General features: G+C 39.7%; 1 protein-coding gene across 1 annotated transcript in view; it reads left to right on the top strand.

Moving 5' to 3' along the window:
* LOC116333366 (protein unc-13 homolog B-like) overlaps nucleotides 1-13,419 on the top strand; it is a 191,228-nt gene that overhangs the window by 157,833 nt on the left and 19,976 nt on the right. The window contains exons 29-31 of the mRNA XM_039620820.1: nucleotides 2,169-2,312; nucleotides 5,503-5,580; nucleotides 5,868-5,945. Coding sequence (XP_039476754.1) covers nucleotides 2,169-2,312; nucleotides 5,503-5,580; nucleotides 5,868-5,945 — 300 coding nt within the window. The remainder of the gene's footprint in view (nucleotides 1-2,168; nucleotides 2,313-5,502; nucleotides 5,581-5,867; nucleotides 5,946-13,419) is intronic.

The following is a 13,419-nucleotide window of genomic DNA, read 5'->3' as shown; positions in this document are numbered from 1 at the left end:
TAAATACATTTTTTAAAAACACAAACTGTTTAATAATCTGTGCATAAACAGCGAGACAAAAACGTCATCTTGCAGCTCTGATCCTGATCTTTTTTTTTCCCACGTCATTGTTGTGATGATCATGTTCAAAAATCAGATGTATGTATGCACTAGTTTCATCAGGCTCTGCTTTGGATATAAACCATAATTTAAGGAATGGAAACAGGAAGTAAACTGTTGCTGTGGTGTGCTTTGGTTCAACAGCGGGCTCCATCTTTATAGTTTACATTATATTTGTTTACATTTTGGTAACTTATCACTGTTTGTTTAATACTTGAAAAACGAGATGGTGTTGTCATCATACGGAGCATTTATGTTTCACTGCATTAATGTTGCTTCTTAAAATGTAAAATCTGCAGTCTGGGCTGCAAAAACAACCAAATTATTTTTGTTGCTGCTGTTTTAGAACAAAGGCTTACGTCAGAGCTTTTAGCCTTACACGGTATCTTTGTGTCAAGCCTCACTGTCAGCCCCCCGGCCCCTTAGAGATCTCCCACACTGTCCTTAGCTGAAAGTCAAAACGCTGAGGCTTCGGGCACATTCGAGTATCTGGGCTGAGCACTGGCACAGCGTACACGTGGCTTCCAGCCTTTGTTCAGGTGTGCCTCTCAATGAACACATTTGGCCCTCCTGTTTATTTGTGAGGAGCTGGTGGGGAAGATGTTATTGCTAGTGAAGCCATGTGAATGAGAACTGATGATGTGCTGACATTATGAACGTCATGGCATGCTACGCTTTCTAAATAAAGGTATGCGTCCGTCTCAATGTGTAATAAACGAGAGAGATTTTTAGTTATGCATTCCTTGTTTTTCTTGTCAGTTTCACCAACAACGTCGTTATCAGAGCATCAAAAACTGTCCTCTTTGAAGAAAATGTATAATTTCATTCTATAAAGTTTCAGTGAACGTTTCTGTATTTCCTGTAAATTGTTTTACCAGAAAACAGAATTTAATCATGGGAAACGGGAACAATTTGCTGGCTTCTCGCTTAGTGAAAATGAGACGTTACGTTTGTGATCTCGTCCATTATCGGCGATATTACTTTACAAGGTTTGCCTAAATGTGATAAATTTATGTTTTCTTCCCATTTGGACACTGCTGAGGTCACAGTGCTTCCATGAGGCAGAGGAGGGGATATGAGATGTAAAGTGGAAGGTGACGCACATCCTAAAAATAAAAAAGCACAAATATAGTTTCAGACATCCTGATAAAAGATTGCATGAAAGCTACTAAAATGTGAGCATTTCTGTTGCAGGTTGTGCCAGTGATTAAAAATATATATTATCAGGTTGTTGTTAAAATAAGCCTACAAAACAGCACAAGCACATCTAATATCACATAACAGATACAACCTGATTGTGCTTGATGCGCCCAGCAGCTGAGAGCACAGAGGAACCTCGTTTCTCTGAGTTGTTGATCATGTTGTTGTCATGGCACCAGAGTGCAACCGCAGTAGAAAAACGATGCAGTAAAAAGGAAAGCTTTCTGCAATACTGACAGAATAAAAGACAGCTTCAGACTCATGACCTTTTGTTCAAATTCTCCCTTTGGTTCCTTCTGCTTTTGGCCAACTTTTCGTAGATTAGAAGAATGATGAACAAGTGTTTGTCTGCCTCCTGTTGGTCCCCAAGCTGCACTCTGCCATCCTATTTGTTGGTTTATTGTGCTAAGATGGCTATTGTGTGTCCTAAAGGCGATCTGGCCCTTTTTGTGGCCTGGGCAGGTGGTCCTTTTCAATCATGCTCACACGGATTGGCCTCCATGTGCATTTTCAGACATCGAAAGTGGAAAACTTTAGCAAAGATTAAACATTTAGATACATTTTTCTCATTTTATCCTGACTCATAAAAATCATTAAGTAAGCTGTAAAAATGGAGCATAGAGGTTACATAGTTACAGGTGGATGTGATGTTGGAGCTGAACATTTTTGTGGAGTAAATAAGATGCAAAAAGAGCAATACATCAAAAAGGGATGTAGGTTTAACATTAGTATTTGAAGAATACGGTACATTAAATGAAAGAAGGGGAGGACGTACGAGTCAGCAAGGAGGAACACAGCGTAGGGAGACTGTTTGGTTTTTTTATTTGTGTCAAAGTAAAAAAAATGTCCTCTTGTTCCTCTGTCTGCAGTTTCAACAGACATCTGAGCATGCTCTGTTCTCCAGCTCGGTGGTGGACATCTTCACCCAGCTCAATCAGAGCTTTGAGATTATCAAGAAACTGGACTGCCCTGACCCCACGGTGGTGGCGCATTATAACAGACGCTTTGCCAAGGTGAGCCCTGTGCCTTTGTTTAGAGCCCATTTTGTAACTTTGGTCTGTGTAACATTCAGTCTCTCTCAGATCTCACAGGACCTTAGTTTTTTATTCAATTCTCTGTTTTCTGTTGGCTCAACGTGAGCATATGCAGAGGCCATGTCTCACATTATGAGCATATTAAAACATCCTTTTGCTTTCCAAGAACTACTGTTGATAGGTCAAACACTTTGCAAAAATACTCACTGGCTCTTACCTCTAGTGCAGGCGTATCAAGCATACAGCCAGTGAGGCCAGAATCATCCCACCGATGGTTCTAATGAGGCCCAGTTTGAAAATGTGAAAACGGCAAAAGAAGAAAAGCAGAAAAACTGAATTTTTGTCAGTTTATAAAACATCTAGCATGGCCTGTCATAGCTGGATAATAACTGGATAAACTACTGACAGAAATGAAGTTTAAACAAGAGTAAACATAATTTGCTCTAAATAAACAGAACATTTCTGTTTAATTAAATCCAGATAATGAGGTAAAAGTGTTTTCTCTATAATTTTCCTCAGTAATTTTTCAAAGGGGAAGCCTAAAAAGCCCTTCTAATAGGTTTCTGTACATTTCTGGAGTATTGCAGCAGCAGGAGTCGGTTCACTTCAGGCACGCTTGCACTTGGGGAAATGCATAGAGATGATGACCACTAGCTCAGAGTGAAACCAGAATATTAGCTGCACTATTTGCACTTTAGTGTAATCTGATATTGCACAGACTTAGGAAGCTGTTCTCTCATGCTCAGAGATGCAGTGTGAAAAAACTTCATATTTGCTATATCCTTTTCAAATATTTGAATTTTCCCACACCTCACTGCTCATAACAGACACAGTTTTGCTTTGGATATTTGGACAAGTTAAAGTGGGATAGTGGGTAGCGTGGATTGATCAGTTAATCGAGAGGATCATCTGACTCTATTCAAAAGCATCAGCCTTTTTAGAAGACTGTTTCCTCCTTTTATAATCTAGTAAAATGTAATTGTTTCTGAGTGATTTCAAGACAGAAATATTAGCTGGTTTAGCTCCAGCCGTCCCTGATACATCATACAAAGGGAAGAGGTTGGATGTAGACATGAGGAGGAAAATTGTATGCAGAAGGCTTTGAGATCAGAATTTTCTATTTCTTTACTAGCTTGTGACTCTGGTATGCAGTTGTTTGTTTGGAGTAAGTTTTTCATGACTGTAATCCATCAGTGGTGCAGAGGTGAGATTCTTTACCTGAAAGTTCGACGCAGCTTTAGACCATGACTCATACTGAGGTCTTTACATGACTCTTCTTTGTTCAGTCTCTTGAATCATTTCTAACTCACTAACGAGTTTCAGGTATTTCTCTGTAAAACATACAAACAGGGCATAAAGTGTAGGGTTATGTTTTTTCTTGAAATGTAATTTAAGGCAGGTCCTTTTAAGCAGAGCCGTTCAATCTAACAAACCTTTCTCTGCAGAGAAACTGTGTGTGCGGGTTTGGGGTGTGTGCGCGTGCCTGGTGTTATGGCTCGATCGATACGGGACTCATTAAATAAAGAAAGGCTAATGTAAGCCATCACTCTGAGCTGTCCATCTCTCCGTCCCCAACCCTTGACTCGCTTTTCATTTTGTGCCGCTCTGCTCACGTTAATCTCCTCCTGAGTCTTTTCATCTCTACCCTCTTGCCATCCCATCACTCCTGGGACTCTTGTCTTTTGTGTTCCTACTTTTCCGTCTATGTCTGCTTTATTTCTTCCTCATCTCTTTGTCACCCTCCAGTTTCACATTGTTCTGCTTTCCTATGCAAGAAAGAATAATTAGTTTGTTTTTAAAAGTGTGAGGAAAGAGATGGCTGCAGAACTTGAGGAATATAAAGCCGCACTAAGCAGTGCAGACAGCTATCAAGCTGCATGTTTAATGCAATAGTTTGTAATCTTGCTGAGTCAGCAGAAAGTAGGGAAATCTCTCACAGTGAGCCCACGGTGTTGTGAGGCACAAGTTACCACTGTGATGATGATAAATTAACTCTGTGATTTATTTAAAAGTGCCCTGTTGAGTTTTTATTGCAAGCAAGCATGTCATTCATTGTTTCCCATCAAAAAGCAGCCAGTCTGCTGGCTGGACATTATAAATGTTTTCTTCACTTATTCTAGAAATATTTTTCAGCTTTTATTCATGCAGGGCTTCTTCATCGAGCACATTACGGAATCCAGCTGTCTGCGTGCTGAAGAGTATAAAGCTCGTGCAAATCTCATGTCTTTCATTTGATAATTATGTGTTTTCTCATATAAAGGATGCAATAACTAAACAAGAAACATACAGTGAGGCCAGTGATTGGAAACTCCACACAGTTTTAAAAATGCAGAGGAACAGTGCTTCTTCACGTCTCTGATTTATGAGCAGCGATTTTCTGCAAGATCTTCCAACAGCTGATGGCACTGTGTGCATCACACAATGTCACATGAACTCTGAAGGATTTTACTTTCCTATGACAATCCTTACAAATCCCATCTGTCACATCTCCTTTGCCCCAGCACTCGGAAAAGTGCTCCTCTGATTTCTTTGCATATTGTTTCCACTCATTGTTTCCTTTATATTTGCAAATTATATAATAAGTTATTAATACTTGGTGTTCCTGTATCGATACAATATTGGCATGCAAAATATCACAATGCAGTGCAGTGTGAGTGACTTTCCCTCTTCCAGTGCTTGGGTGGAGCCTGCTGGTGGCAGCTATTCTCAGGTGGGCTCATGAAAGACATCAAACAGATGTAGTATTATTATGAAGTGGGGACGGTGAAGACTGTTTAATGGCTAATCACGCAAAATATGACATTTGGCTTCTCACTAGAAGCTTCTGCATTAACTCAGATTTCCATGACTTACACATATCTGGTGTGACAACAGTTAAGTGTCATTAATGAGTAAAAGGTAAATCAGTCAAACATGATGAGGCATCTTCTTTATTATCTTAAACGTTAGACTAGCTCGTGTTGTCCTGAAACTACACGCAGCTCTTTAAGGCAGACAGATTGACATTTTCAGTTAGCACAGTGCGAGTGTCTGATGCTACCTGAGTTCAAACAGCAGTGCTCTCAGCTCACCAGACTAAAAGGCTAAACATCAGTGTTCAGCGTCACTCTTTACTCCAGAGGATCCCAGGGAAAGCATGTCCCATGTGAGTGTTATCTTGTTTCCACAGACGATCACCAAAGTGCTCCTGCAGTACTCTGCTCTGCTGGCCAAGAGCTTTCCCTCCTACTGTGAGAAGGAGAAGATAGTGAGTACTGCTGCGTCACCACTCTGCTACCAAAACACCTCCCTCAAGGCTCATCTCTGATTTGGAGGGAGACACTTTGAAAGCTAGTAAACTCTCTTTGGAGTGGATTAATATTTCAGTGGTTGCTACTTACTCATCTAACTTCAGTCTTTAATCTTCCTGTCATCACCCTTTTATCTTGCTAATCTACTTTAATTTTATATTCTTGACTTTTCCTCATTTTTAAAATTCATCATTTATGTTTGGTCTGCATACAAACGCTGCCTCCCTGATTTATCTTCCTCCAGCCGTGCGTGCTGATGAACAACATCCAGCAGATGAGAGTCCTTTTGGAGAAGATGTTTGAGTCGATGGGAGCAAAACAGGTGAGCGTTTACAGGTGTATGCACACACACACCAAACCCTAAAGTTTGTAAACCATCTGCCAGGCAGACACTGATTTCACTCGCTTTAAAGGTCAAAATGCTGAATTAAAGACTTTTTGGATCCATGAAGTACATGACTGAAAAATGCCAGAAAAAATACTTTTTTCTGTTCAGAAGAGTGAATGTGAAAAATGGTAAATGGATTTGGTTCTTCTATAGCGCTTTTCTACTCTAGCTGAGCTCTCAAAGCGCTTTATACAACATGCCTCGTTCACACAAGCACTTTTTTCTATGCTTGTGTGTTTTCTCTCTAACATTCACACTCTGATGGATGCATCACAGAGCAACTTTGGGTTAGTATCTCGCCCAAGGATATTTGGCATGCAGAGTGGAGCGGCCAGGGATCACCAATGTTCCAATTAGTAGATGACCTGCTCTATCTCCTGAGCTACAACACCTGTGCAGAATAGAGTGTGTTATAAACGTAGGTTGGAGAACCTTCACTTTACAAACTTAAATTAGGTGCACACTGCAGTCGAAAGTTGTCAGCATTCCAGTTCCAGTCATACTCTGCAGTGAGGCTCAAAAACCACAAAGGACGAAGGTTTAAAAATCTATCTGTTGGAGCACTGATGCATTGAAAGCTCTATGAGCCACAAAGAAATCCATTTTGTCTGTTGGTGTGTTGAAGTCCACTGCTGGACCTATTTGGGTCACCTCCCCATCCTCCAGGTGTGACCTAATTTCTATGATGAACCCATTTGGTATGTATTTGGGTTCATCAGTCACCACAAGGAGAAGCAGCAGAGCTGAACCTTCTGTGGATGCAGGAATCTTTCCTTCTGCTGAGCCTGTGATTGTAGTTTCAAGGTGTTAAAAATACAAAGGTGCAAAAGCTGCAGCAAGTGTGAGCCTGCATGTATATAATCACAGATTTAAGAGAGCGAGAGTTAAGCATGTGCCTTTTTTTTCTGCAGTTAACAGCTGAGGAGGAGATGGTATGTCTCGGTGTTGTTGTTTTCTTGCTTTGCTTCCCTGTGGCTCCTCCCCCACCCAGAACAATCTGATGAGTACAGTAAAACCCACTCCACACCTCTTTCCTGTCATCAAACCTTTTTCCACCTAGCGCTGTGTGTGTGTCTGTTTTTAGATTGATCCCAATTTACTCATAAACAAGAGATCAGCTAGAGCTTCCTCTCCTTCTTCCTAGACTCCCAGTTTTCACTCCCAAAAATAAACTCCAGCTGATAGAAATGATGTAGATGTGTGTTTAAAAAAAGCAAAACGTTCTCTTCGTGGTGTTTTTTTTCTCAAAAGCTTGAGAATGAGGACGAACCTGATGAGTGTGATGAGGAGGTGGGTCGACTTCTTTTTGACTGGTTTGATTTGTCTCTGTTCCCATATTATGTCTGACTGCCATTGTTAGTGTTTCGTTGCTTTTTTATTTTTATTTTTTAATTTAAGATGATTTGTTAAAAAGACCAGTTTATTTTTATTTTCAGGTTGTGAACAGTTTGCTCCCTTTTAGAATATCTAAACGTTGTAAAACATGTATGTAGACATCCAGATGTTATACCCATCTGTTAAACTGGGGAGTCCTCGTTGAGGAGAATTTTTTTTTTTGGCTGCACAGTTTTGCTCTCTTTGATTTACTAGAGCATTAATTTAAGAGATAAAGCTGCTTTATAAAGACTTTGCAGAAAGTTAAAAGGATATGGATATGCATATGACCTTTGTTGGATAAATTATGGCGTGATACGTAGCTGGACAAGTAGAGTTTTTAGATGATTATTCACCAAATTTGTGTTTATAACACAAACCATGTGTGTGGATCTGCCCCACCTACGGTTGTTGTGATGTACCAGTATTAACCCTTGTTGCCACACTCATCATAACATAATGTTTCATTAGAATTTTAGCCACTGGGAAAATAATTTTAGTGAACATGCATATTAAAAAAAATCAAAAATTTACTGGATAGATTTTTTTTTCTCAAATTTTCTGTAAAATTTGCAGTATTTTTATTTTTTGATAGGAACAACACAGTTTAAATCAATGGAGTTTACAGCTATTGCTCACTTTTAACAATTGATGGCTCTAGTCAGGCTTTTATATGAACAAATAATATACATAATAAACAATACACTATAAATACACTTACAAATTACATTAAAAAATAAATTAAATGGGAAAAGTTAAGCCGGATGAAATATAGACAAGCAAAAATCCTTTTTCAAAAATCCCAAACTGAAAGTTATAGTTCATTATCCCTGTCCTTACTAAATCATAGCAGAGGATTATTTCCTGGTGAGATCGTTCCTTTGTGGGTTTGTCGTTTTCTTTTTTCATATATTTTATGTACTTTCTTTTTATTTCCTTATGATATTTGGATCAGGCTGTCTCTGACAACGAAGGTGGCGATGACATGGTGGGTAGGCCACAACAGCAGATAAAAAACACTCATGAAATCTCCTTTAGTCTGTTTTTATTATTATAAAATGTTACTTACATTTTTAAATGACCGTGTTTGATGACCCGCATTTGTGTGGGTTTGATCCTTTTTGCTAACAGTCAGAGGAGACCAAGGTGAGATAAGGTTTCTAGGCCACAGCCAACATTTATATTTCATATAGCTTCCTCAAATGTCATTTTTTCTCTTTTCTTTCTCTCATTTGTCTCATTTGACTTCGTTTTCTTATGTTTCTATATTAATTTGTCGATGGCAACGTCAGTCTGGCTGCTCAGACTCCGAGGGATCTGAGGTAAGGGGGAGAATGTAACACTCTTCTTCAGAGCTGCGATGATATTAAAGTAAAAATCTGTATAAGATAAAAACAGGAGATTTGACATCTGTTAACACAATCATCACATTCAGTTCTGACAAAGTAGACTCAGTCTCTGAAACTGCAGTCGGTAGTTTGTTGTCATGTAGAATTAATGTGACGGGAGACAAAAACACTGTTTCAGAACACACTAGGTGTAATATTTAAAAGGTGTGAACGCACAGACTGTATATAAAAGATGGATGGAGCTGTCATCTGAAAAGCCTTTAAATTCCTAAAACTGCCATTCTGTATATTGACCAGCAGGGGGCGACTCATCTCGACACAGTGCAGATGTCACTTGATCTCTGACCCCAGTAAAGCCTTGATGAGTTTAGTCTCTGTCAGTATTTCCTATATTACCATATATACAGTCAAATACACTCACGCCCATTTCATTAGGTACACTTTGCTAGTACTGGGTTGGACCCTGTTTGGCCTTCAGACCTGCTTCAATGTGATCCAGATTCAACAAGGGGCTGAAAACATTACTCAGAGATTTTTGTCCATAATGATCCATAATTTGGTCTCCCATTCCACCACAGCCCAAAGGTGAACTGAGATCTGGTGACTGTGTGTCCTGTAGCATCACTTTCCTGTTCTTAGCTGACAGGAGTGGACAGCATGGTCTGCTGCTGCTGGTTCAACATGTGCCCCTATGCTTTTCTGTATATCTTGGTTGTAATGAGTGGCTGTTTGAGTTAGTGTTCAATTTCAGTCTGCTCAAACCAGTCTGGCTATTCTCCTCTGACCTCGTGAATCAACAAGGCGTGGGAAAATCCCAGTAGATCAGTAGTTTCTGAAATACTCAGACCAGCCTGTGTGCTGTCAACAACCATGCCACAGTCAGCTTTCTTTCAGACTTTGATGCTCAGTTTGAGCTTCAGCAGGTTGTCTTGACCATGCCTACATCCCTAAATGCACTGAGTTACTGCCATGTGATTGGCCGATTCGATACCAATGCTTAACAGGCGTACCTAAAAATGCAACCAGTGAGTGCAGACAGTATAGCCAGCTAGTGTTAGGACTTAACCGCTCGCATGAGATTCAGTGTCCTCAGGATCTCAGATCCACTCCTAGTTTATCACTCCGACTACAAAATAAAATATTTTTTAAAAAACAGCCAAAATCCTGAAATCGCGATCCTGGCAGCTCCATCTTTTATATACAGTCTTCTGTGGTTTTTAATCTGTCAGAAAATTGTGCTACTTCCTAAATACTTGTGATAAATCCCTCTGCAGACATGATGCCAAAAAATTCATTAAAGCCTTTGATACCACATGCTGGCAAAGCTTTTTACACATTTACAGCCGTGTCCTAATGCAGACTCCTTCCTCTCCCCTCCAGTGAGCACATAATAGACTAGACAGTGGGCTGCCAGATAATTGAATTTGATGGAGTATAAACATGTTGTATTTAGCCGCCACTAAATGGTTTGCTGAAATGACTTTGATAGCCAGCTCAGTGTGTGTTTTGTGTATGTGTTCATGTCTGAGGGAGCGGTTTTCTTTGTGGCACAGGGTGTCAGAGGTGAGGGAAGGATAAAGTCTGTCTCGGCTGACGTGGCTGGTTTTTTTTAGGTGCTGAATGGCTTATTAGATATGCACACTGTTAGGTACACTTAATGTGCTTCTTCTTTGTTTAAGGTTCAGGTTCCAAAGGGGAATTATTTGGGTATTATTTGCCTGAAATTACACGTGTGTATAAAAAGTGTGTCTGTTTGGTGAGAAAACTCAGTCTGAAAGGCTGGAAAAAGTGTACTGTAGTCAGTTTAATTGGACTAATACCTGCAAGCTTTTAGTCCTTGTATTGTTGTGGAACAGATATTAGAAATACCTTCAGTCATACATGACCAGCTTATAAAGCCAAGATTCTCAGTGAATCTGTAAAGAAGCCCAGAAGTTTCAATCTCTGAAATCTATTTTATGTTGATTTTTGTTCTAGAAACAATGTGAAGATTTCAGCTGTACTCTTCTAACAGTCAGCTGAAGCCTTGTGTGAGCCTCAGATAGACTTTGCAATGTATTTTTGAAAAAGAGACACTGAAATATCTTCAGTGTCCCAACCTCAGTCAGCCGGCAGTGTGTCTGCAGGGCAGCATGCTGCATCATTATATTAAGATTTAGGTCGAGGATGTAAAATCAGTTGAAATCCAATGATGTTTATATTAGTTTTATGACTTTTTGATTCTTGGATCACCCAACCTTAAATTTTTATTAAAGGATTTCCTTCCTTATGAAAAAGGAACATTTTTCTTCTGGTAGATCATACTCGTTATAATGATAACACCTTCCTTTTCCTTTCCTATTTATCTTCTTCTGAATCCTCCTGCTCACTCTTAGGCTGACAACCGAGAGAAGGAGAAAAAGGTCAGTTGGTTGTGCATAATGACCGTATGTTCATGTTGGAAATTAGGCCTTTGTGTTTTATAAACTCCTTCACTCATTAGTTTTTAGTTTGATTAGAAGTTACAATCAAAGAGTTCCACCTGATAAAATCAAATATCATTTGGCTACGATTCCCTGCAAGTTTCCTTGTCTGCTGCTCTTGCTAGGTTTAGTTTTTTTCATTGTGCCCCTGAGTTTCCTTTTCGACCACTTCCATGCGCATGTTTGCGTGGTGAGTCTCCAACACCGTAGCAAAGCAAAGACTCTTCATCATGATTTTATTTTGGGGAAGAGAAAGAACATGTAAAGAACAAGATCTGACAAGTACAGCTGGTAGTGAGAGAACTCGACCAGCCTTTTCAGTTTGCTGTGAGTGGACACACATTTGCATAGTACAGGTCTATTTACACTGACTGTTCTAACTCGGTCACCTCAGGAGGTTATAGTAGACAGTTTGACCCCGTGTGACAAACAACATGGTGCACAGCCCCGTGGAAGTCATGTTTCTGGTCACACTCTTCACCTGCTGCAAAGCCTTCAGGCTCTTATACTGAAAACTTCTTTCTGGGCTGTGAGTTGTAGCTGGAAACCCGAGTGACTTCTCACAACACCAATTCTGGGTTCATGTTATTTGAAATACATGTGAAATCACAGACGCACTTCAAGTGGTGAGAGCGGGACTTCCGGGAAGTGATCCAAACTTAGGAGAGCTGAAAGCATTTCATAGAAGCGACACTGAAGGAGCTCTAATCATGGCCAAGTGTAACGTTTTGATAGTTTTATGCTAAAAGGTGGACAAACTAACTCCAAATGAAAGTCAGAGGAAAGTGTTTCAAAGCTTAAAGCCCTATGCAAGAAAACTCACCAACATCACCCCAGGAAGAATAATACAGTTTCCAATCCTTTAGCTTTAGCTTTCCACCCAGACGTCTGCCAGTGTCTGTATCCAACTCTTGATTCTAATTCAGGAAAATCAGTTGGATCTTAGTTTGTCTCCTAAAACAGTCTTGTCCCCTTTAGTGTTTTGCGCTGATGTTCTTTAAGATATTGCCTGCAGCAGTTTGGATACATATTTTGTGCAAAAAGAATCAAATATTTATTCCAGCAAAATCACAAATGAAACTGGGTGTTAGACTGGCACTGAATTAAGTCATTAACAGATGTGTATCAAACACACCATAGATGCTCCCTCACATCTGTGCCTGTTTCTCTGCATTTGTCTCTTGGTGACAATGCATTAAGTGCCTCTTTCCACCAGATGCCTATTTTTTTTTCATCTAGCAGCACTAAAAAGATGCTTTGGGAAAAGCGCGGGGTGCTACACGACTCCTGCTATTAAAGCTGACAAGATTGAAAATGTGGTTGGAGTGGGAAGCGAAAACTTGAGATATTTTAAACCAGTACTAAAAATGAAAATGCAGAGCTCTCATGGGGCAACACGGCGTGCCTTCCCTTTTCAAAACAAGGCGACAGCACACTGAAATGTATAAAACATTTGTTCAGCAATGATATACCATTAATTGTCATTATCACCAAGCTGAGGCTTCAGTAGTTTTGTGGAGAGAGAGCAACTTTGTACTGGAAGTAGACGTTTTAGTTTGTGACTGTGTTGTCTTTAAAGCAGCTGTTTACTCTCTGTGCTCCTGTAGGATGAGTCCTCAGCCTATGATGACAGTGAGGAGGAGCAGGAGAAGGTTTGGCTGCATCTCCAGTATTTCCATAACTGACCTCTCCTCTCCTGCTGACAGACCTCACTGACTCAAATCATTACACATGGTTAAATAATGCTGCAGTCACACTTGGGAAACTGCTGGACAACCAAAATTATTACAACTTGTGTTATAAACTCTTATTACCTCTGAAATTGTTGCTTTAAAGATGGGGATCAGGTCTGAAACCACTCAAGTTATAAAGACAATTTGTGCTCATCAATGCAGACAGACTGATTGCAATGTGTTGTCCATCTGTCTGTATTTATAAATCAGATGTTTTTAGTTGCTGATTTGTTTCCCTAGTTTTTCTATAAGGGTGTTGCCATCCTGTTTTTACTCTTGTGTGACTGAACCATAAGTCTTCCAGTTGGTTTACCATTCCTGTGTGTAAGAGTTTATGTTTATGTATGTCTGAGTGGGTATACATATGATCCACGTATGTATACATACAAGTACGTGCTTGTGCACCATTCACTTTTTGTCTTCCCCGGCCTTTTTTGTTTTTGTTTTTGTTTTCTGTTGTTTTAATTTTTAAATATATTTTTATTGCTTT

This window comes from Oreochromis aureus, linkage group 12, assembly GCF_013358895.1.
Source record: "Oreochromis aureus strain Israel breed Guangdong linkage group 12, ZZ_aureus, whole genome shotgun sequence".
Lineage (NCBI taxonomy): Eukaryota > Metazoa > Chordata > Actinopteri > Cichliformes > Cichlidae > Oreochromis > Oreochromis aureus.
This window is presented reverse-complemented; position numbering and strand designations above follow the sequence as displayed.